We start from the raw sequence: 22773 nt of genomic DNA, 5'->3' as shown, positions 1-22773 counted from the left end.
CTACAACCACAGAGGGACTGGCCCAGACTTAGACAGGGGCTATGGCAGGGAAGTACTGAACCTTCATCCAGCCCGGGCACGTAACAGTGCTCAGTGATGTGAGAAGCAGGCAAGCAGGGAGGCAGCTCTGTGGGTAACATTCAGACACTTTCAGTGCCCATCGTCAAGCAGTGTTTGATCTCACAGTTCTAGATACAGGTGTGTAAATACCAGTGAAATCCCTCCCTTGCCTCAGGGAAGGAGATGCAGTAGCACACAGTATTGATGTGGAGTGCTCCAAGCCTCCCTCCTAAGCAGCTAGGAAGCTCTGCCACAGAGCAGTGTGCCTGCACTCTGACCTCAGCTCTTGTAATCTCTCCTTCATGTTCTTTTCAGCCAGGGGTGAAGCCTGATCCAGAGATGAGCACTCAGGGAGCAGCTCCTTGCTTTGGGCTGCAGCCCGGCCCAGCCCACCCCTGTCCCTGCCTCCCACATGTGCTGTAGCTGCCAGTGCACTCACCTCACCTTCCCCTCTGCCTGGCAGAACATTTGTTCTGTATCCCAAACGAAGCAAAGCTTTGGAGCAGAGTTTTTCCCTCTCTCTCTCTCTAGCAAGCACTAAGAATTGGCTCCAGCCTCCTGCTGCTGGGCATGAGGATCACAGCCCTTCATGACCTCTTACTCAGGCCTCAATTTTAATTCATAGAATCATAGAAAATTAAGGATTGGAAGGGACCTCTGCAGGGTTACCAATAGCAGGTCACACAGGAACACATCCAGGTGGGCTTTTTGTGGGCTCTACAACCTCCCTGGGCAGCCTGTTATTCTGTTATAGCAGTTATTCTGTTTAATTAGCAAGCTCTGCAGGTGTTTTGTAGGACATCAAAAAGAGTGTCCACATATCGGTCCTTTGAAGGACTTTGTTATCTCTGATTGGGCTCTTCTGTAGCCTTTCCTTGTCAAGATCAAACATCCAGTCTGGATGGAAATCCTGTGGTCTCTGCAAGGCAAAGCTTTATGTGTATTGTTCATGTGTGAGATCCTGATCTCTTGCAAGATCCCTCCATGCCACAGCAAATCTCTCCAAGTCTCAACCTTCCACAGTTGTCATCATTACAGAGCTTAATGAAGATTAATGGTCTGGTTCTGAATCTCTATAGTTTGCTTCACTGGCTTCTCATGGATTTGTGGCAGCTCTGCCTGTAGGCAAATAAAAGACCCCATTTTTAGATCCATACTTACTGACATGCTTTAGATTCATTCTCCATTATTTAAATCAATGAGATTGCAGCAGCGTTTTCCCCTTCTCCGTGGCTGTGACTGCAGAAGGACTTTGTTGCTCTCACTCAGAAGCTTAACTGGAGACCCACTGGCTGCTGTAACTGGTCCCAGCCCCAGTGTTCATGCTGCACCAGTAATTCTTCTTTGGCACCTGTTCTCAGAATCACACAGTTCACAACAATCTTGCCTGTCCCTGCCAGCAGTAATGTAGTTCTGATCTAACAGGTCAGTGCCCATCACGTTTCTTTTCTGGACGTTTGTCACCCCCAGAAGACATTAGGATAGAATTTCCAAGCTCTGGTGTAAACAGAATAAGCAGAAAAAAAAAATGCTGACTGAGCTCAATGTGACTCTCATGTTCCTTTATGAAGCTTTATTTTTTTCCAAGTCCCCCCCATATTCTCTCTCAAACATGAGGGGTATTAAAAATAGGAAATCTCTATTTTCAGTCCTGAGAGACAGAAAGCTGTCCTACTTATGCTACTGACTTCAGAAACACAATTTTTCATTATTCCCCACCTTTTACATGACAACCTAAGGCCCTTACAATCCTGAGATCTTTATATTTTAATACCACACTTTTATGAGAAGAGTTAATTGGTTTGGAAGGATCAAAGTCTAATACATGCAAATAAAACCGACATAAGAAAGAACAAAACAAAAAAAAATTGTTCAAATTTTTTTTATTAGTTAAAAAAAAAAAATAATTCCACAATACCTAGAGATCCCAAGTGCCAGTGAAGATGGACACGACACAAGGATCAGTGCGTCCGCCAAAACACGCAAAGCGAGTGGGTTGGGAAGCCAGGAGGGAGGTGGGGAGGGAGATACCCACCCACCCCAGGACACAGCTGCACTTTACTTACAATCAGAGGAGCCTGGCTTACATATATTGTATGTCTGCTTTATGAGGGAGGTGAAGGACTACAGAGCTGGATGTAGTTAGTCTGTGGACAGCGTGATTTTCCTGTTGTAATGCCAAGTAATATTTCCATGTATGCACTTGGAATGCTTTCTTTTGAGCTAGACACCCCTAAGTTGGTTAATTGGCTTCATTTTCACCCTGTGAGAAGACAGGAAAAGAGTTAAAAATTTCCATATATTTATACACAAATAAAATAAAGAGAAAAATCAATGCCAGTAGTCGTCACATAAAAACCCACAAATGACAACAGAATAATAAGGACCTTGTGTGGTACAAAACTAAATGAATTATCTCTTCCTGCTAGGAACCAGGCTCTGCCTCCTGCCCTGATGTGAAACCTGACAGCAGCACTTGTGCAGTCAGGAATTCAGTTGGATTAGCAGGATTCATTTTGGGGAATGGCACCAGGGGTGGGATGGCTGGCTGAGGGTGATAAGTGCAAACTGAGACTTTTGAGAGCTTCAGGTATTGTATAAAACCAGACTAAGCTTAAGAGAAGCTGAAAAATGGGGAGTTTCAGTGCAGACAAAGCCCACTGTAGGGCTTGTGAGGTGGACAGCCAACAGCCTTAGCAGCTAAATGGTAAAGGAAAAACCACAATGAGAAGAACTTGCACACTTAAAACATGCATGTTGGGCAGTAAGAGGTTGCCCTCCCTTGTTCCAGAGCTGAAACTGGCCCAGAGACCAATATTTGATTCAGGACTTCAAAAGGCACGTTGCAGGTAGAACAGATCAAAAAGTTAAACAACCTAATCTAGATATAGAAAAATCTGACTTGTTATTATCTAAAGCTCTTCTAAAGCATGGCTGTGACAAGGGAAGGGTTATTCCATGTGATGATAAAACCATAGCTTAACATTAACTATGTGTGTTCACACCCCAAACCCATCCCAAACCAAGCAGTAGCTCACTGTCCCATCTGTCACTGAGGGCAAGGTCTTGGTCCCCAAAAAGGGGAGGAGAAAACCCAAGAACCTTTGAGCTCACATTTTGTCAAATAACTCACGCAAGTGGCAATGCTGGTGTGCTCCATGCACAGCAGATCTATAACCACAGAAAGCCAAGGGGAGATTGCCCTAGGGACAATCCAGTAACCCAGAAAAAGCCCGTGGGTGGCTTCCAGAGCCTGGGGACCATGGTGACATGAGAGAGCCTTGGCATCTCCTTACCTCTCCGCCCTTGCCGGCCTCTGGGGCCCCCTCTCCCGCTGCCTCCGGCTCCTCAGGCGGCTGCAGTGGTGCCAGGTCCTCCTGCCAAGTCACAAGTGAGATGTTTGTCCTTACCAGCACATGCAAAGTCATCACCCTCACCTCAGACTATTTGAGGAGGCTGCATGAAATGGGTTTTTGAGTATTACACGTGCAAATACATTACTGGGCTTAATCAATGGCAAATATCACTCAAAATCCATTTTTTGGGAAGCTTCTTAGAGCAGACATCAATGAAAAAACAATTTAACTTCCTACAGCCTGGTTTAGGGTCTTTCTCATACAGAAAATCAGTTCTTTTTATCATCTTTTCATTCTTTTCACCCAGTCCAGAGTTTTAGCTCCTTCAATGTGAAGAAATTTGTGAGGAACAAATACATTTACCTGGAGTACAACAGATTGCACCTAACCTGCCTTTCCTCACATTATCTTGCTCACCCGATAACTAAATTAATTACACATTAGGTCAGAGCAGGAAACTAACCTCAATTTGTATTTGGAAGGCTTACAAGCAGAGTTTTAAATGTTAGGGGGAAAGAAAAAAAACCATCAACCTGCAACGCAAACCCATGTCAAGAGCTTTGTAGGTCTTTTTGCAGGTTGGGTTACCAGTTGCCACATGAAACTGTGAAGGTGAAACAAAGGTGACTGCCTAAGGCTCTGAAGTGGACTGGGAGAACTGGGGGAGAGCTCATGAGATGATAAGGACATGGGAAACATACCCCATCTTTCTACAGAGCATGATCACATTCTGCTGTGGGCAAGGAGCTGAGTTTGGGTGGGAACAGTCACAGAAAAGACGATCGGTTCTGCAGGACCATCCACAGGACACTGCATCCGAGAGCAATGGGTGGGCTCAATAATCCCTGTTCAGCTATCAAGCTTTAAATCACATTCTGTGCCAAGACTCTGCTCCAGAAGGATAAAAGTGCCTTCTAAAGAATTTCTAAAAAATCCATCTATTTTTAGAAAGGGAAGCAACCATGTTTCTGGAGAGCAATTCTAAACTGTGGTGGAGAAACCAGCACAATGGCAGGAGGAGGAGGTGTCAGGTCCAGTTGAGGGATGTCGCCTCACAGCCTTTTTCTCACGAGCTTCCCACCCTGCCCAGAATTGTGAGCATGAGATGAGGAAGAGCTCCATTCCTCAGTGGGGCGTTAGCTGGCTGCGGGTTTCAGTGTCAAGTCAGGAAAGCAACATACAGAGGAGGACCGTGTGATGGCAGGGGCTTCACTTTGGATGAAGAGACAGAAATTCTTGGGTACCAATGTGATGCTGGGCAACAAAGCAAGGGTGAAAAGCCAGCTCCTCTGGAGGACAGAAATAACTTTTCCACTCCTTTCAGAACTCATCTACTCATTAAAAGGGGTAAAATGTTCTAAGGGAAAGGCACATTACAACCGTGAAGTCATTAGTAATGCTCCTCCAGCTCTTAAATGGCAAGCAGAATTTTTTTCCCTCAGAAATTACATATTGTCTTGGAAAAGAATATAGAATGAAAAAAATTATTTAGTTTGGTATGGGTTTTCTTTTTCCTTTTTTTTTGGGGAAGAGAGAAAAACGATGTATTTTAGCATAACAGTTAAGTGAAACACAAGACCTTAGAATTCATTACAGAAATAATATACAAGCTTTTAAATATTTATATGAAAATATATTTGAATTTAGAATATATACTAAATAAGATTTATATATATATAAAATACAATATTTCACTAGTGTCATGAAACACAGGTACATGTTCAGGTATCAATAACAAAAAACTCAACAAATTAGGACCCACCAGTTAGAAAATTACTGCTGGGCAATGATAAGAGGTCTTAAAGAGAGTATACTATAGGCATCAGGGTTCAGATAGTTAAATATGTTTTTTAAAAATAGATTCTAAAGTCCACATATTTTGAAAAAAAAATTAATTACAAGTTGATTCTTTAGATTTCTCTATTTCACAGGTTCTATGAAATATTCTTTCTGAGCTCAACAACTGTGTTGCACATTCTGCTGGTTGAGTCCATAGATGAAACAGAATTTATACTTTTATCCATATTATGCTGTAGGCTAGTGGGTTATCATCATCCCACAAAATTCTGAGATAAAAAACCCCCTTAATTTTCTTTATTCAACAGAGAAAGCATGAAGACTCTAAAAGCTGGATGCTGGAACATTATTCATCAAAAACCCAACAAATTCAGATGCAAGCAAGATTTCTTTTTTAGTTATTTCTTTAGGGCTGTAAAACCAGAGACATTCATTGGCAACCTTATCTGCTACAAATTTAACAGCCCACAATGGGACATCTGTTGCATAAGGCAGAGGAAGGTTTAGCTTACTGTAGTGCTCATGACCTTGGGCGTTGGAGCAAGAGCAATGCTACTTGGCAGTACCTCTGTACCACTCCCTGGCAAACCCCCAGGCAACCTGACAGGTCCTGTAGATGGGCTTTCCTGGATGGGTTTCAGGCTGAATGTTCTCAGAGTGATGCTGACACCTCTGACTAAGATGTCAACCCATGACTCAAGTGAATGGACCCACCAACAGGACAGGCAGGTTTGCAGGATTCCTCTCTCATCCTACAAATCTAGATGGACTCTTGGGGTAGCTTTGTGTTCATCCTGCTCACAGACAGGAAACCTTCTTTGGGTTTCCTGGGGCTGCTTATGTAAACAATACACATTTAACAATGCCTACATTATCGTCCTACGGGTTACTGAGGCACAGCCTTCAGCCATGAAGCAGCCACAGAATCTTGTAAAATAGAAGGCTTCACCTGTGCCACTAACTCAGCTATCTCACATGTGAAAAATATACACCTGGGTGCCCTAATAAGATGTAGAGGGAAGCACAGAAGAAGCATCAGTAGGCAGAGTACCCCATCCCATGCTGCTTTTGCAGTCTCCCCTGCCCCATGGGATGCTGAAGGACTCCACCAGGATGCATTACTGCATCAGTGAAGTTCAACAAAGCTTCAGTACATAGGATGAAGCTTGAATACAAAGAAAAAGAGGTCCGACTGTTTATTCTACTTCACTGTAAAGTAGTTTGGCTGTTGGTTTCCCTGCCCCTCCTGCTTAGCAGCTCTGTCTCTCAGATGCTCGTGACTGCTCTCTCCTAGTGGCACTGGCCCTTCCCAAACCAGCATAAGCAGGGAGGTCACACTTCAGTTTCTGCTTCTAATTCCTTCAGTGCAACTGCCTCAGTGGTATCACAAAGTTTAAGCGGCAAGAATTAAGGTCATGAACATCAACCATTTGTATTCAAACTGTGCAGGGTGGTTATGAAAGGAATAAAGCTGTGGTACAGGCATGGTGCACGTGTGCTGGATCAACAGCAGAGAGAAACGATGTGATCCAAGGAACCCGCCCAGCACATCACTGACAAGAGCTCAAATAATTAATGAAGTAAGAAAAAAAGAGCAAACCAAATTCGAAGTGATAGAGCTGTGAACTGACAACCAAAACATATTAAAACTGACAGGGCAAAGAGATCTAAAGGGAAGATCTAGGTGGAGGGCATAGAAAAGTCCCTGAGGGACATTTTGTGACTCCGTGTGTGTGTATGTACATGCACTGGTTCCAAACCACGTGGTGTCTGCAATGCAGCAAACTTTGTGCTGTGTCATGCAGATGAAGAACTAATCCTCTTGTAAGACAGGGATATTTAGTGGGTGTTTATCCTGAGATCCCTTAGTGTCCACACCAGGAACTGGGATGGGTGCGAAGCCACAGACAAAACACATCATTGATGGGTCTTATTCCTTTGCCTAACAGAGAACTTGTGAAGACTCACATTTGTGAGTCTTTTAACTTACATATTTTTTAACTTAATACTTACAAACTCCTCCAAAACAGTCAATACTTTCTTGTACTCAGTTACCAGTGACCAGGCCAGTACTAAAGCCCTACTAGGCAATGCCAATGCTACTCAAAGTTGTTCTCCTCTGGTGCTTGGCACCCTTCTGTAGGCACAGAGCTACTTCAGCCCCACTTTCTTCTGCCTGGCTCTGAGTCCTCCCACTGAGGACAGCAAGGAGCTCCCAAACACCCCAGTGTGTCCCTGTTTCAGTGCTTGCAGTGTTCTGTGGATTCTTTCCCACGTCCACCTGATACACCCACAGAGCTCAACCACCCTACAGCTGCTGCCCTGAGCCAAACTTCATCCAGAATCATTAAGAGTTCCACACTCCTTCCTAGAATGTGTCTGTCACTGACCCCAGCAGTCAGACTTTGGTACTGATCCAAAGCAGTTTCCAGGCTCCCTCAGTCTGCCCTTCAACATCAGTAGGACATAACCCACTTATTTCTGTCTTGATCAATCCCCACTTTAACTCTAGCAGCTGGACATTGACAGAAGATGCCAGAATGACAGTTCAGATGCTTAATGATTTAGCCCTCTGGAAAATTTGTGGCTTCTGCACATTGCCTGCGGTCTGCAGGATCCCAAACCATTACTGGGGTGAAGGCCTAGTTTGAACTGTGAAATGAAAACCTTCTAAGTTGTAGCTCTAAAGGGGAAGAGGATTGATGCTGCTCAGTCCTTGCCAGAAAGGGAGATACTTTGGTGTCTGCAGGATGGATTCCTACTGTCAGCAAATTCCTAACTCTTCTGAGTCAGCCCCCCCATGTCTGGTCAGTAAAAAGGTAGAGGGGGCAGTCTGGGCCCATGGAATGAGGAGTTGCTGTTTGCACTCCTGCACCATAACTGATTAGGGAATGGAGATTACTATTATCCCACGGGCTTAGCAGAACTTCTGTATCTGCCCTTTTCACATGCTTTCAGGAGGGCATTTTGCGTCACTCGTAGCTGCTGTTCTCCTCTTTTGTTAGTCTATTCTCTCAGGATTTATGCCTTGTGTAGAAGTTTTTGTTTCACATCACAATGTGTTTACATGCAGGTCAGGAAATTTATCAGCCAACTGTCTGAACAATTAAAACAATTTTGGCCAGCCTGGCCTTGCTTTGATTCTGGGCTTGGGTTTGTTGTGACTCATTGAGCTCATGTGACTGTCAGTGCTACTGAGCACAGCTCCCCACAGAGGGGAACACAGCCAGGCTTGCCAAAGAGCTGCAAAATAGCACCTCATGTGCTGTACAAATGGTTCCTGTTTGTTACCACCTGGTGAAAGCATCTTCTCTAATGATCAGCATTGCTTTCATCTAGAGAGCTGCTCTGCTCCTTCACATTCCCCTTAATCCTCTCACTTGAAGCAACTCAGTTTGTCAAATTAGGCTGGAGGACAGGAGACCCATTGTTTGAATTTAGCATAATCCGTGCAGGACTTGGATCAGGTGGCTTTCACCAGCAAGCCCTTGGTTGTTGCCAAAACCAGCACAAAGCATAGGAGGGTCTCACTCTCTGGTGGGACCAGGCTTTGCCTTAGCTGATGGTGCTCTCTGGCTGCCTGGGCCATGGGCATCAGCCAGGTGTGTGGGCAAGAACTCAGCTCCAACTCCTGCACACCCCACACACCCCAGAGCTCGGACTCCAGTCAGATGCTCACTGCAGCCTGGCCACAATTCTACTCAGGTGTCTGGGGAAAAGGCTTTTCTACACTGCAAAAGAAGTCAAGACACCATGGGCATCAATCGGTGAATGTGCCTATCTGAACACAAGAAAAAACAACTTCTTTTCTGTAGGGGTGGTCAAATGCTGAAACAGGTTGTCCAGGGATACTGGGGAGTCTCCATCCCCTGAGATGTTCAAAACCTAACTGGATGTGGTCCTGGACAACCTGTTCTTAGTGACCATAAGGGGATTGGACTAGATGATCTCAATAGGTGCCTTTCAAGATAAATTATTCTGTGGTTACATATTAAGCACTATATACTAACATTAAGAATTATATAAATGTATATATTGTAAAAAACCCTCTCATTGAATAGGTAAAGCCATCAAGTGTCAATGTCTGCAGGTATTTTATGTGTAATCTAAAGGTGACTCTTTTGTCATGCCCATGACTGAAGAAACAAACGTACCTTTTTTACAACTCCTGTAGTGACCACGATGTTCTCTGCTCCTTCTACAGTCTTGCTTGCTACTGTGTTCACACTGGATACTACAGCTTCTCCCACCACATTGGCTTGCTCTTTGGTCTTCTCAGCAACTGGAATTTCAACAAAATGAGAAAGTCAGTGAGCCAGGCACTGCCCAAAGGCTGGCAGATTCACCGGGAAAATAAAATTATTGCATCGAGGTAAGAGAAGAAATTGGCTCTGGTAGAGTCCTTATTTGGATCTTTTTATATGAGATCATGTCTGAATTTAGATCCTGTGCGTGAGGGTTTTGCCTGATGCAAAATGCTGCTCAGAGAGCAGCACTGCAGCCTGTTGGTCTTTGTGGGAAATTGGAGAATGAAAAATTCACCATAAGATGCTGAGAGGACTGTGGTATTCTGCATTGCGGACTGCACGTGACTTTATTCCAGGTACATTCTATTTAATACATTTGAGCAGAAAAAAGAAGTAATTCAGTCATGAAACTCTCCAAGGAAAGGATCCATTAATCTCTCCTCAAGGCAGTACAGATGCCTGCCCTGCCTTGGAGCTTTAGACTCCCTCTCAGGAGTCTCCCTAAGACCAACATTTCAGCCCAACAGGACTATGCAAGACCTATGTAGATCTATGCAAGTAGATCCCCTCTGTGCTGGGCAGCACCCATGGCACTGTGAAATGTTTAAATTTCTGTGAATCATCCAAATCTGTTAAATAACACTTGTCAGATTTTTTGAACCTACTCTATTGATTAAATATTTTCTCCTATCCACATGCCCTGCAAATGCCAGACATGGAACCATCTCTCCTGGCAGACATCCTGCACTCATCAAATGGAAGGTCATGCAGATCAGAGGTTTGCCGTTCCCATGTGGCAGGAGCAATGGCTTTACCAAGAGGTCCAGCAACACATCCCAGATTTCCACATTCCCCTTAGGGCTGTGCTCTTACCTGAGGTCACACTCTGCACTACGCCTTCCTTGGTTTTGGTACCTGTGAAAGGAAACACAGGGGCCATCAGTGCTACCTGGCAAAGCATCTTCTGGTTTCTGGACATGGGTGGCTTTCTGTTCTTACAAGGTGCAGCACAGAGCCTTAGTGCTACCAGTGCCTCCTGCTAAGACACAAACCATTCACACAGCAGAAGGCATCAGCTTCTTTCCCCACTAAAATCCATGAATACCTTTGTGTCAGGAGTTGAACAACTTCAACAGCAAATTGCCTGGGCATGCCTAGACACGAAAAATCTGGATTCTAGCATGTGAAGGATGAAAAATTGTCCCTGGAGTACTTCCAAAATGAGAAGACCAGTCAAGCTTAAGCTAACTGTAAAAATGAATGTATGTTAAGCAACCTGGTAAAATTCTCACCCACTTCCCTCCTTCAGTCTTTCAAGACAAGGAGTCACAGCTGTGAATCTTCCCTGACTTTCAGCAGGGCACTTGGCTGCAGTGGTCATATAAATCTTCATTCTATACCTCTAATAAAATCTCTGGACAAACTTTAGGCTGAATTTACAGAACAACCACCCACCTATTATACCCCTACTAACTAGAGTCCTGTTTTGGTGTCTCGGCCTGGGCTGTAAGAGCCTGCTCACAGCAATACAGAGAATACAGATGGTTTTATCTCAGATTATAAAAGTACACCATATTTATGCTTACATTGTAATTTATCTTGCTATTCTCAAGGCAGAAAAGCTAACAGGATGTGAGGGCATTCAGTGTGCAACACAAGTAGCCCTTAAGGAATAATTAATCTCTGTGGCTTTCCTGCAAGTGACCTGCCATACATCCCTTCTGTTTGCATCCTGCAGCATGTCTTTAATCATACAGTAGATGAGCAGCAGCCCTCACAGTAACAAGATGCTTTTCCACATCACAAATATAAAGCATGAGATTTATCTCTATTGGAAGTTTAACAAACACATGCCAAAAGGCTCCACTGGTCTCACTTTACTGTATTGTGTAAATCATTTGCACCTATACAGGCTCTCTTCAACTGATACAACAAAAGGATTTTTATGGCCAATTGTCAGAATGACAGAAATAGAGTCAGGCAGATCTTTAACTCCCAAGGCACTGGGGCATCCATTGGTGTGGTGGAAGAAATCAACTGGAAACAAAACCTTGTGTTCACTAACAGCCTGAAAAGCAAAACACCTGCAGTGCCCTGATAACAACAGATCCAGCCCAGCTCTATTTGATGTGATACACATTAAGTATTACTGAATGTAGTTCTCAACTCTTGATTTATTCTGGTGGTTGTGCTGGTTGCCTGGGCAGAACAAAGCTGTTCTACTACAACATGCCCTCAGCATTTCACTTCACCTTTCCAAACTGTATCAAAACTGAAGAGACAAAATCTTTGTACTTTACAGTTCTTACTGCTGTAAACCACAATTCCTAATGATAAGAAGGCACTGCTGAAAACTGGATTTAATAATGATGTCCATGATACACAAACACATAGAGAAGTACAGCAGAGAGCTGAGCAGGTTCAAGCCTCAAGCCACAAGCATGAGCTCCCAGTCAGGCCAGATGCACACACTTCAGATACCATCCTGCTTCTGTTTCACTCCCCATGCCAAAGGCTGCCACAATATTGATTTGACATCCAGATCAAGCTTAGCCCTTTGCTGTTTTCTGGTCAAGGACCAGTTGTTAAGTAAGCAAAGTATATAATGTGGTACACTACACTTTAGTTTTGCAGTAAATGTGCTTAGTGAGACAAGAGCTGCACTTCTGTGTATTTTTTGACAGACTTTTGATTTAAGATGACTAATTTCAGAAAGGAGGGATGCAGTTTGACAGAAAATACCCAAATCCATTTCATAACAGAAGCAAGGGCACTGGGAAGTGCCATGGCTGCAGTCTGGGGACAATGTGCCTCATCTGCCTCATCTGCCTCACCCGCTCCCCTCACCACACCCAATGACTCAGGCTCAGCATCCATTATGCACCACAGAAATCTGACTTGCTGGTGCACAGCCTTGCCAGAAACCCTCATCTGTTGAATCAGAAAGCAAACACCTGATGTTCAATCTCATTTCCCTCATTAATGCTTGCCTGCAGCTCTTGTATACCAAATTAAAAGTTCATGCATCCTGCCTCTTCCAAGTGCTGTGAGACATCTCAAAGAGCTTTGGTGTCACAAGGGTGATGGAGCACCATGCAAGGGGGAAAAGAGTTGTAGTGGAAAAAGATATTTATGATGTTCTGTAAGTCCTAAAGGAGTTTTTGTTGAAGCCACTTTGTTTAAGTAGACCCTGGGGTGCATGGGGGCTTTCTGTGACACAAATGATTGGAGGCCATTCTGGAAAACTAGAAGTGCATTCTTTGTTGAGGCTTCCTGAAGGATAATATTAAACACCACCAATGACATTACACTCAACACACTGATGCACTTTTGCAGCATCTTTGTTAATTAACTTCAGCATCAGTTCTGCTCCTAATTAAACCAAATTAAACAGAGAGACCACTGAATTAACTTCCGGATACACAGAGTGCAGGAACCCACAGTGCCTTCGGTGTATCTGGAGGGTGTCACACCTGGGAGAGCACAGTGTGATTTTACTAAGTGCAAAGGTAGCCCATGCTACAGGATTTCTCTCTCTTTCCATGCACCCCCCTGCTCTGCCTGACACATCCAGCCAGCCACACAGTGCTGCAGCTCAGAACTGCCCCAGCCATGGCAGCATCTCCAGCTGTGATCTGCATTGCAGTGCCAGCACAGGAGGCAGCCACCCCAGGCTTGGGATGTGGGAAGTGAATCTTCCTGGCTCAGAGAGGAGGGACAGAGAGGTGTCTGCAAAGTCCTGATGACACCATCAGCTCCAGGCGGATGCCTCTGGATGTTTTTTTTCCTCCTGGGGCAGCAGCAAGTGACTCAGCAGCTGTGGTGGTTGTGCTCAGACATCTGGAATCCTCCTTGGAGAGTCAGTGATGAACTAACACAAACCTGAATGCAAGGCAGGGATCCACCTAATCCATTACCCCCCACAAATTTCTAAAAAGACCCTCAAGCTTTTCTTTGAGTATTATTTTCTCCTAGCATCCAAAAATCTGGGTTGCACAACATAATGCTCCAGACCAAGCTGCTAGGGTAGGGCTGTGAGAAAGAAGGAGTAAGGAAGACTGAATTAAGGGCTCTGATTAAATGTTCGTGTGTTTCAGGCTGAGAAAACATGGCACAGACAACGTACTAATCACTCCAGTTTTAATCGATATACCTGGCCTCCTCCTTCTCTATTTAAAAATCAATTCTCTGAGCTAATCAGCATCTGGCCTTTGCTTTTCCTGTCTGTGAAAGACTGAGTATTCCTCAAAGGGCTGAGCATCCCCTGGCGTGCAACAGGAGCTGACTCATCCAAAGCCACATCCAGTGCATGACGGGGCAGGAACTGGCAGTATACCAAAACAACCAATAAAACAAAAGGAAGAAAAAAAACCCAGAAAGCACTTCATCTTCACCTTGATCCTTATTTGATCCTCACTGAGAGACTGAAGTTTTATGAAGGCTTTTAGAAAACTTTAGTGAGAAGGTTAGAATCCCATGAGAAGACTTAGTACCTCATGACTGTGCAGAAAGGAAAAATGGGTCAGTACAGAGACGTGCAGTGTGGCTGAACAGAGATGAGGAATTATGTATAAAAATTTGGAATAATCTTTTCCGACATCACTCATACCAGGAAGCAACTGGAGCAGTAGCAATGCCACAATTTGACACCTGGATGTGAGGTTTCTCAGGCTGGTGTTTCAGTTGCTGTGGTTTGTTTAATTATTTCTGGGGATGCTGTTTAGCTTTAACTTGCCAGTCAGCTTCAAACTGAAATGTGAACTGCTACAGACATCCATTCACAGCATGTCAATAGTTGACTGTCTGAAAATTCAGGATTGAAATATTACCAGATCTGCTAGGCATAAAATTTGTCTTTCATTTGCAATTTACAAGTAGCAGTAGCTATTGTCAGTCTAACTGTTTTAAATATAATAGCCACATACAGCTGTGAATGTTGTGGCAGCATAGCAGGCAGAGTCTGTGTGTAAACTTTCCTGCTAAAAAAAGAACTAAAAGCCTTCACTCCCACATCTAGCAAACATAAAATGCTGTGTGAGGTGCAGTAATCAGCATCGAGGTCATCTGTCTTGGGAACTATGACTTAATAGATTTTATAGCAACAGGAGTATCTGACAATCCACCCATATAATTACACGACCTAGATAGTGCAGATAGCGGGTTTAGAGGGTGACCTTGAAGGGGAGGTTTCTGAAACAGCACAAGAGTAACTGTGAGAAAGGTCTCTAGCAGGATTCCAGACGTCTGGCTTCCAGATCCTGTCCTCTGGGCAAAATGAATTTGATTGTCTCTTGTAAAGCAAGACTAATGTGTGCATGGGGAATGAAAAAGATGGGTGAACCAAAGGATTCAGGATAAAACAGCTTGTTCATGGGGAAAACACACTGGATCCTGCAGTGCCCCTTAATAACACTGCTGGCTCCTCTGAGAAATTCCTCAGCATGTGTCTGGCAGCAGAGAGGGGAGGTGGGGATCAGTGCTTGGATGCTGAGAAAGGGTCTGACTCGCACTCATCATCAGTGAACAGTCCTAAGAGAAACCTTCCACCTGGGCACGTGCTGCTAAAGGGTGCAATAAGTTCTGCCTTCCCTGCAGCTGTGGCCATTCCTGTGTCTGATTTATAGTTGGGGAAACTGAGGCACGGGAAGAATGTGACACCTCAGGCTTAGCACTGTATGACAGAGCTAAGGACGTTCTCCAGACCTCCTGCCATTCAACCCAAGCTTCAGCCACAATATAATTTCCCCAGACTTTCTCAAAGACAATCTGTAGCAGTTCATGCTCGAATGTAAATTGAAAGTAATTGTCTCTTACCTACATACATCACCCCTTCTTTAGTCTTCTCTGCAGCCTCCGTCACTCCCTGCTTGGTCTTTTCTGCAGCAGCCACCACACCTTCTTTAGCGATGGAGAAACCTTTCTTAAAGACATCCATCCTTCTTGCTGGCTAGGGTATTACCTGGGTGATCTGAGTGAGGGATAGCAGCAAAAAGCACCTCAAGACCCAGACTGCAACACACAGCTTCACCCTGGCTAGATCCTCAACTCCTCTGCCAGTCTCTGCCTTTGCTCTTGCTCCCTGGCTGGATGAAGGCAGTGTGGCAAACCTCACAGCCTTCACTGGCTCTTATTGATGAAGCACACTGCAGTGTAGCCAATGCCTGTGAACAGATGATGCTGAAATATTAATGATATGGATCTGCTTGGGAAGGCTTAAGGAGGGAGGGGGAGAGGAGGAGAAGGAGGACAGTGGTAGGTAAGGGACTGTCTGGAAAATTTCCAGACAGATATAGCTTTTACAGTGTGCTGCATTGCTTTCACTCAAAGATGCTCTCATGTGAAGGGAGACTTTTTATCTAAAGAGCTGAGTTCCTGAAAGAACATTTCCCCGAGGCTGCAGCAGGAGGCAAACACAAGCTCTCCTGGGCTCTCAGAAGCTGGAGAGCATGTAAAGCTGGGAGTGCTTCTCACAAACAAATGGGGTCAGGTTTCTCAGTCTGGAAGTTACCAGAACCCAACCAGCACAAAAACATAACAAGAACATTATTTCTAGTAAATACTGAGAGAAAAAAGGGAACCAGCTAGAGCTTGGTGCTCAAGGGAAAGGAGCTGGAATTTCCATTGCCACGTTTGTCAAGACTGAAGTTGATCCCTCAAGCCATTTAGTATAAATGATGGATTTTGCTCAGCTGCACATCCCATTACAGTGGTTCATTTCTGAAAAATCAGATGCCTGTTAGGGGAAATCCTGTTTCCTATTTGTTTCTCTGAGCTGCTGCAGACAGAGCTGTGTCGCTGCGGAGCGAGGTGACGTTTTCCACACGTCGGAGCTCTGTGCTGCAGCGGGGCAAGGAAACCATCCAGCTGGGGAGAACTCACACTTTGTGTAGAAGATCCATCCAGACTCAAGGCCTTGCCAGGAAAAAACACCAAAACATAGGATCAGTAACTACAGCTGGATATCCTAATGTGCTCAAAGTTGAAGTCAAGCTCGATTGTTTTCTGAAGCTGATTCTGAGTGACCCAAACCAGCTGCTATCCCACTAGTACAGACTCAGACTCAGTGCAAACATCCATGGCAGCAATTGCTGGTGCCAGAAGGTAATTATTTGTTAGCATAACTATTTAATGGTACCCTATCTGAAACTATGGAAGCCATGGAGCACTGGTCTCTGGGCACAAACCCTGACCAGCTTTGGCTGCTTTTCCCTACCAGGCAAACAGAATACAAAATTCAGAGGTTTAACTGCATTATAGGAAGGTAGCACACCATAACAGCATGGCCTGTACACCACTGCTGCCAGAAGTTATCAGCCTGGAAGGGTCAGAAGGAGAGGCCAGAGAAAAGACAAAAGCATGAATTCAAAATCACGTGCCTGTGCTGACATGTACACAAACATCACTCTTACTCTGGTAGTGAGCTTATTTCTTCAATGTTTGTGAGTGTTTCATACTCCATACTGAAACAACTGAAAGAGGGTTGATCTGGAAAGTAACACAGATTTCTTAATCTTTTTCTCACAAGTGGGTCTACCTGCTTCTAAATGAAGAACAAATTTACACATGAATATAGAGGAGGAGCTAAATCTCTGACAGGCAAATATATTAATCAACTGTTAATTTAAAAGAGTGCAAGATTCAGAGGAAGGCCATCACAATATTCCAATTATTATTAGAGCTTCTGCAGAAAGGAGTGAAAAAAGGTGTTTCATAACATCTTTGCAAATTTCCTTTGAGTGGCTGATTGACTGCTATCCAAGAAGTATGTCTGCCCATTTCTGCTCCCAGTGTATCCTTAAATTGAAGATATATGTGTCTTATTCTATCACCTGACCACTGGTTTAAGGCAACTGCTCTCTGAGTCAGCTGTAAGACTCCCACTCATTTCATTAGGCACAGGGCAGGAGTCTTGTTTACTGCATTTGGTAAAAAGTAAATTTGCCATCCTTGGTAATTGCTATGGGTACCATTTCCTTTTTCACAGGGCTTTCAAAGAGCATTAAAGCAGACCACAGCACTTCCCAGGGTAATGGGATTTTTCTGGTATTTACAGGAGGACGCCTAGCCTGGCAAGGCTGAATAAGAAGAATATTTTGTTTATTCTTGAGCTCTTGTTCTGTCATTGTGATTTGTACAGTTGAATTCTACATACTTTGCATTGCTATAAAAGGTAAAAAACACAATGAAGTATCAAGCCACCTTGGAGCATTAAACATGATTCATCACCAGACTGAATGAGCCAGTGCTCAAGTGGGATACTCCTTTCCTGCCTTCTCCTCTCCCAGTGACCTTCAGACAGAGGTCATTTAAGGCATTTAAATGCTGTTGGATCACTCCCAAGGCTGCAGGCAGTTTGCACAGGCTTTGTTTCACCTTTTAAGAAAGCTCTGGACTCAGGACAGTATCACAGGAGATCTATAGAAGGCAAGCATCAGCGATGGCTTCTGAAGGCTTCCCACCCCATGGCAACCATTCTAACCACATTCTAAGCAGAGGGTTCAGTTCTGATTTGTTGCCAAACATGCCCCAGGTGAATCTACCAACAGGAGTCAATGTAAACAACCTTGGTATTCAGATTTCGAGAGGATCTCAAATTTGTTCCTGCAAAAGAATTTTCCTCATTGTATTAGAAAGCATAATCAGCAGCTAAAGTGAAAATACTCCAGTGAGCAATTCAGAGAACCCAAGTTCCATCTCATCTGGCAACTTCTTTTTCTCTCTTACTGACCTTGGGAGGATGGGGAGAATTCAGCCAAACTAGACATTAAGTTCCCACTTTTTTCTATTGACTTTCATTCATATCACTTTGTAAACAAGTATGTACCTCACAAACATTTAGCTGATCTGCTAATGGCAAAAGAAAGTCTCAACCTGAGCTATGCAATGACAAACCATCCAACTGTTGTTCATTTAAAGTCTGAATTCTGTTTGTTCAGGCTTGTCTGTTTTTGGAGAGTCACTGAAAGGTGCAGTTCCTCATCTCCCACATGCCTAAACCTTTCCCTGGGTGCCAGGGGCTAATATTTGGAGCCAGACCTGTGCATTGCCTGCCATTCATTCTAGAACATGGGCACGACCTGTCTAATTCACATATACCTCCTGAGGCACAAAAATAAGAAAAAGAACAAATCAGAAATCAAAATTCCCTGTTCTCTGCTGCCTTTTATCTGTCTGCAACAGATTAAAACAGGATTTTACTTAATTTGTGACTCCTCCCTCTTTAATTTACCCAATTGCCACAAAACCATAACCTTGTCCTTTAAACATAAATTTACACTGAAGTCTATCAGACAGCAAAAGCACCTCACTGGGTGGGAGGACTGGGGCTTGGTCATATTCTATTGAAGTATTTAAATGGTGCATGAGGTTTGAAAGACAGGTAAGGAAAGGAAAGACAGACTGCTTTTGTGGCTGGTAAATATCCTTTGTTCAGGAAGACTTTGTATGGAGAATAATATTAACATTAACAGGATCAAACCTCGCTCTGTATAAACAGAAACCCTTCCTCTCTCTTTCTCCCTCCGTTTATGAAAACTTCAAAATGCCAAAAGGAGAACCGTTTCAGACCATTAATTTTCATGCCCTAACAAAAACAAGCAGTTCTGTCTGCCATCCTCCTGGCAAAACAGTTTAAAACTGTGTGTATGTTTGCATATTTAATGAGGAATTTCCTCAGCCCGTGAAGGCTGACGGATGGACGGACGAGACGTTTCTCAGGCATTCAACCAGAGAGCAGAGTGGTGCCAGGACAGCACTAAGCAGTCTTTTTCTTGACTACTGTTGGATGCCATTGATAGCATTTTCAGCAAATTAATAAAAATATAATTGGCAAGAATTCATCCTCCTGGTACAGACCATTGAAAGGAACCCTCCCTGGCCCAGCAGCCCCTCTCTGGAACTCTGCTCCCCGTGATCCCTGGAGCTGCTGCGTGGGCACAGGCAGGCAGGGCAGGGAATGAGACAGCATTTTCTGGGTCTGAAAATCACTGCCTAATGAGAAGCTATCTCCTTGCTGAGCAGCTACAAGCACAACTGGCTGATTTGTCTTCCCAGACATAAAATCCTTTCAGTTAGTCAGCCTGCTTCAGAAATTAGGAGCTGGGATATATGACTCTAAACCAATACGTGCTTATTAAAATAATAATAATAATTAAAAACAATTCCAGCTTTTCAAACAGTTTTTCTGAAGCTTTTTTTTTTTCTTTTAGAATCCCTTATTCTTAATTAAAGGCTATGATAAAGATTTAAAAGCACTATGGAGCAGGCATTCAATCTGGGAAGATACAAAACAAGCAAAGAAAACAATCTATTTACTGAAAATTAAATTTCTAAATTTCTTTCTCCACAGATAAACTGGCTGCCAGTGTGTTTGATTTCCAAGTCCATACAAGTCATTTATCAAGCATATTGTTTGGCTGTGTTTACTGTGTGATTACCCACCTCCTATTGAACTGTAGCTGCAGGCTTCTGACTCTTGAACAGAGAGGCCAAGATGGGATTTCACATCTTAGATTATCCAGGAGAGTGATGCTGTGACAACATGATTATGGACCTGCAAATGGGACCTTGAATTATTGGGGTGGGCAACAATGAAGGAGGTTAAGAGCTGTGTTTAATGGAAATTATTATTATTATCAGGCAAGGCAAGGGTACTCCAAACAGTTACCTGCAAGATCCCAGGGCATTCTGATGAATCTGGTGTAGCTGGCAATATCAACTCTTTCAAGACTAAAAATGGTTTGAAGAAGCTTTTTTCAGAAATACTTGGGGGAAAAATACTTTCATAAATAAGGACAGAGGAAAAAAAAGCTAATGACTGGGGACTGAGAGTAGAGGAATGGTGTCTGTCACTTGTCAAATTTATTTGCCAAAATAAGTAGTAGTAGCATGGGGTTTTTTAGGTTAGCTGTTCTGAAAACTGCTAGAAACTTCTGAGAAATATCAGGTTAGCTCCAAACACCTCCACACTGCTGTTAATCAGGTTTACCCTACTGATAGGGTTTCAACTATATATTCATTCCAGCAGTAACATTCAGATCCATAAGGTATCCCAAACCTAAATTAGGCAAGTGAACAGTGAATAGGTATCTGTTCATTCTAGCTGGTGCACTACTGCCTTTCTCATCCAGTAGGTACCTCCTAGAAGAGACTTCAATGAGCAAATCATTACTGCAAGTGACCTCTATGTGTTTGTTTTCCCTGGTTCTATGCTGAGGCACCAGCTCAAAAAAAAAAGAGGCAAGGTTGGGATGCATCCTGTTCCTAAATGGGTACTCTTCGTACCTGCTCTTCTACAGATGTTAAGCAAAAAAAGCCTTACAGCCAATAAATTGTTAAGAACCAACAGCATAACCTGAGTTCAGACACCCCAAATCAGGACAATTATTAGCAAGAAATCTTAATTAGTGCTGTTTAGTAAAGTGGGTCCCTTGAATAATTCATATCCTCCACATGCTCATGGCATGCTACCCTGACATGCTCAATATTATAGCATCTTTCATAACTGCTACCAAAAAGTCATGCTCAATTATTAACTTGCAAATGGATGAGTGATCTGTGCCTCCCAATTGCTGCATTTGTAGGCAGCATCACTACAAACACCCAGGGAAAGGGCTCTTGCACCAGAAGGAGCAGCAGATGTTCCAGGCCAGGGAAACATTGCCCCACCATTTAGGAGGTGTCACATTCATGAAGAATAAAGATTTAATGGCTGAGTCAAGACAAGTCAAGTGACAACATCTATATTGAAAGACAAGTCCACAGGGTCTTGTATGATCCCTGCCACCCAATTCCCTGTGACCCAGGGAAGTGGGGCACAAACAGGGTAACTTTAGTATCTGTAGTATAAAAATCACTTTTTTGCAAGCCACAGTCACACAGCAGTTCAGGTTATAAGCCTGTTGTTTAGTTTGTCTCAGGTTTGCTACAGTTCCATCCCAATAAGGGGTCCTATTAAGGAAATATATGTAGCACTTAGGTCACATCCAGTTAGTTGTAAGAAAGGAACACTTATATGTGAAACACAGCACATAAAATATTCAGACATTAGCATGCATTATAACAGGATGCACACAATTCCGAAATAAGAGCAGCAGGAAGGAACCAAGGGAAGTTGCTTATTTCTTTTCAGCCTTCAGTCCAAAACTTGTGATTTCATCTCCCTGGAGGAGAGACTACAACAGCAGGTTTTGCCCTTAAAATTACCAAAATCTCTCTCTGCTTTGCTCCATGTGCTGCTGTTGCAGCCCTAGGGCTGAGTTACTCTTACACAGCACTGGCTGTCACAGGTCAGCCAGGGCATTTCTATGGTTTACTGCCTACTTTCATTAAGCTTAAAATTGGGCAGTCAGAAGAGGGTACAGATCCAACCAATGACAAGGAGATGAAAATCCATAGCCTTCAATAACAAGGCCTTCAAAAATCCTAGAGAGATTTTACCCTCTATTTTATTTTTCAGCTGACACTGGAATGACTCCAGTAAAGCTTTACATTTAATGCTCTGCACGATGTGCTGAACTTTGGCCTCTGCTCAAACTGAGACATCATCTGCCAGTCCTGCACCGGAATGACCATCAGTTTTGCCAGTGGATCATTATCCTCTTTCATTTTATTCTTTAAAAATGCCAGGGCACCTCATCCTGTGAGTCGGTGACGAAAGAAATAGAGTTCACGATGGCAACGAAACTCAAAGCAGCACCATCAAGTAAAGCAAAACAAGTAAGAAAACTAAATCCAACCTTCACAAGTAATTTTTTTTCATTTAGTTTCAGGATTTGGTGATTGAGGTAGCTCTTTACAGCAGTTCTTTACAGTTTTTTGTGACACTAAATAAAAATGCACAAAAAATTAGCTGTGAGATCCAAAGATGACAACCCAAACAGAAATTCTTAAAAATGCTCAATAATCCCAATCTCTCTGAAGGACTAATTAATTAAAATCTTCCATTCTGATGGGAACAGAGTACAAAGCTACTAGACAAAACCCACAAAACATATCTTTGTGAGGTCCTTGATGTGCATTTACCTTAGTGCCCATCATTTGTTGCACATATCATGAATATTCTGCTGCCAAAGTCAGGGTATTTCAGCCCTTATATTGTACCAAAAAAGATGTGCAGACACTGGTGCAGGCAAGTCTGTGCCATTTTCTGGCACCATTAACTAGAGCCTGTTACACCACTCAATATTTCCTTTCCTTTCTTTTCTCTTCCTTTTCTTTAAGCTAACATCCTTTTCCTGTGCCAGAGGTAGAAGGCAGCTGATAAAAGCTGAGTTCCTGTTCACAGATAACTTTAGAAGGCAGCCAAGCTCAGA

General features: G+C 43.4%; 1 protein-coding gene across 1 annotated transcript; it reads right to left on the bottom strand.

The window, feature by feature from the left end:
- Positions 1-1934: 1934 nt before the first annotated feature.
- SNCG (synuclein gamma) lies at positions 1935-15619 on the bottom strand. Its single transcript, XM_071749263.1, has 5 exons — positions 15275-15619; positions 10334-10375; positions 9368-9495; positions 3357-3437; positions 1935-2323 (listed from the first exon to the last, which is right to left on the bottom strand). Exons 1-5 carry the CDS (start codon positions 15393-15395, stop codon positions 2303-2305), a joined length of 393 nt encoding a protein of 130 aa, XP_071605364.1. The 5' UTR covers positions 15396-15619; the 3' UTR covers positions 1935-2302.
- Positions 15620-22773: the final 7154 nt, after the last annotated feature.

This window comes from Heliangelus exortis, chromosome 7 (assembly GCF_036169615.1).
Source record: "Heliangelus exortis chromosome 7, bHelExo1.hap1, whole genome shotgun sequence".
Taxonomy (NCBI): Eukaryota; Metazoa; Chordata; class Aves; order Apodiformes; family Trochilidae; genus Heliangelus; species Heliangelus exortis.
This window is presented reverse-complemented; position numbering and strand designations above follow the sequence as displayed.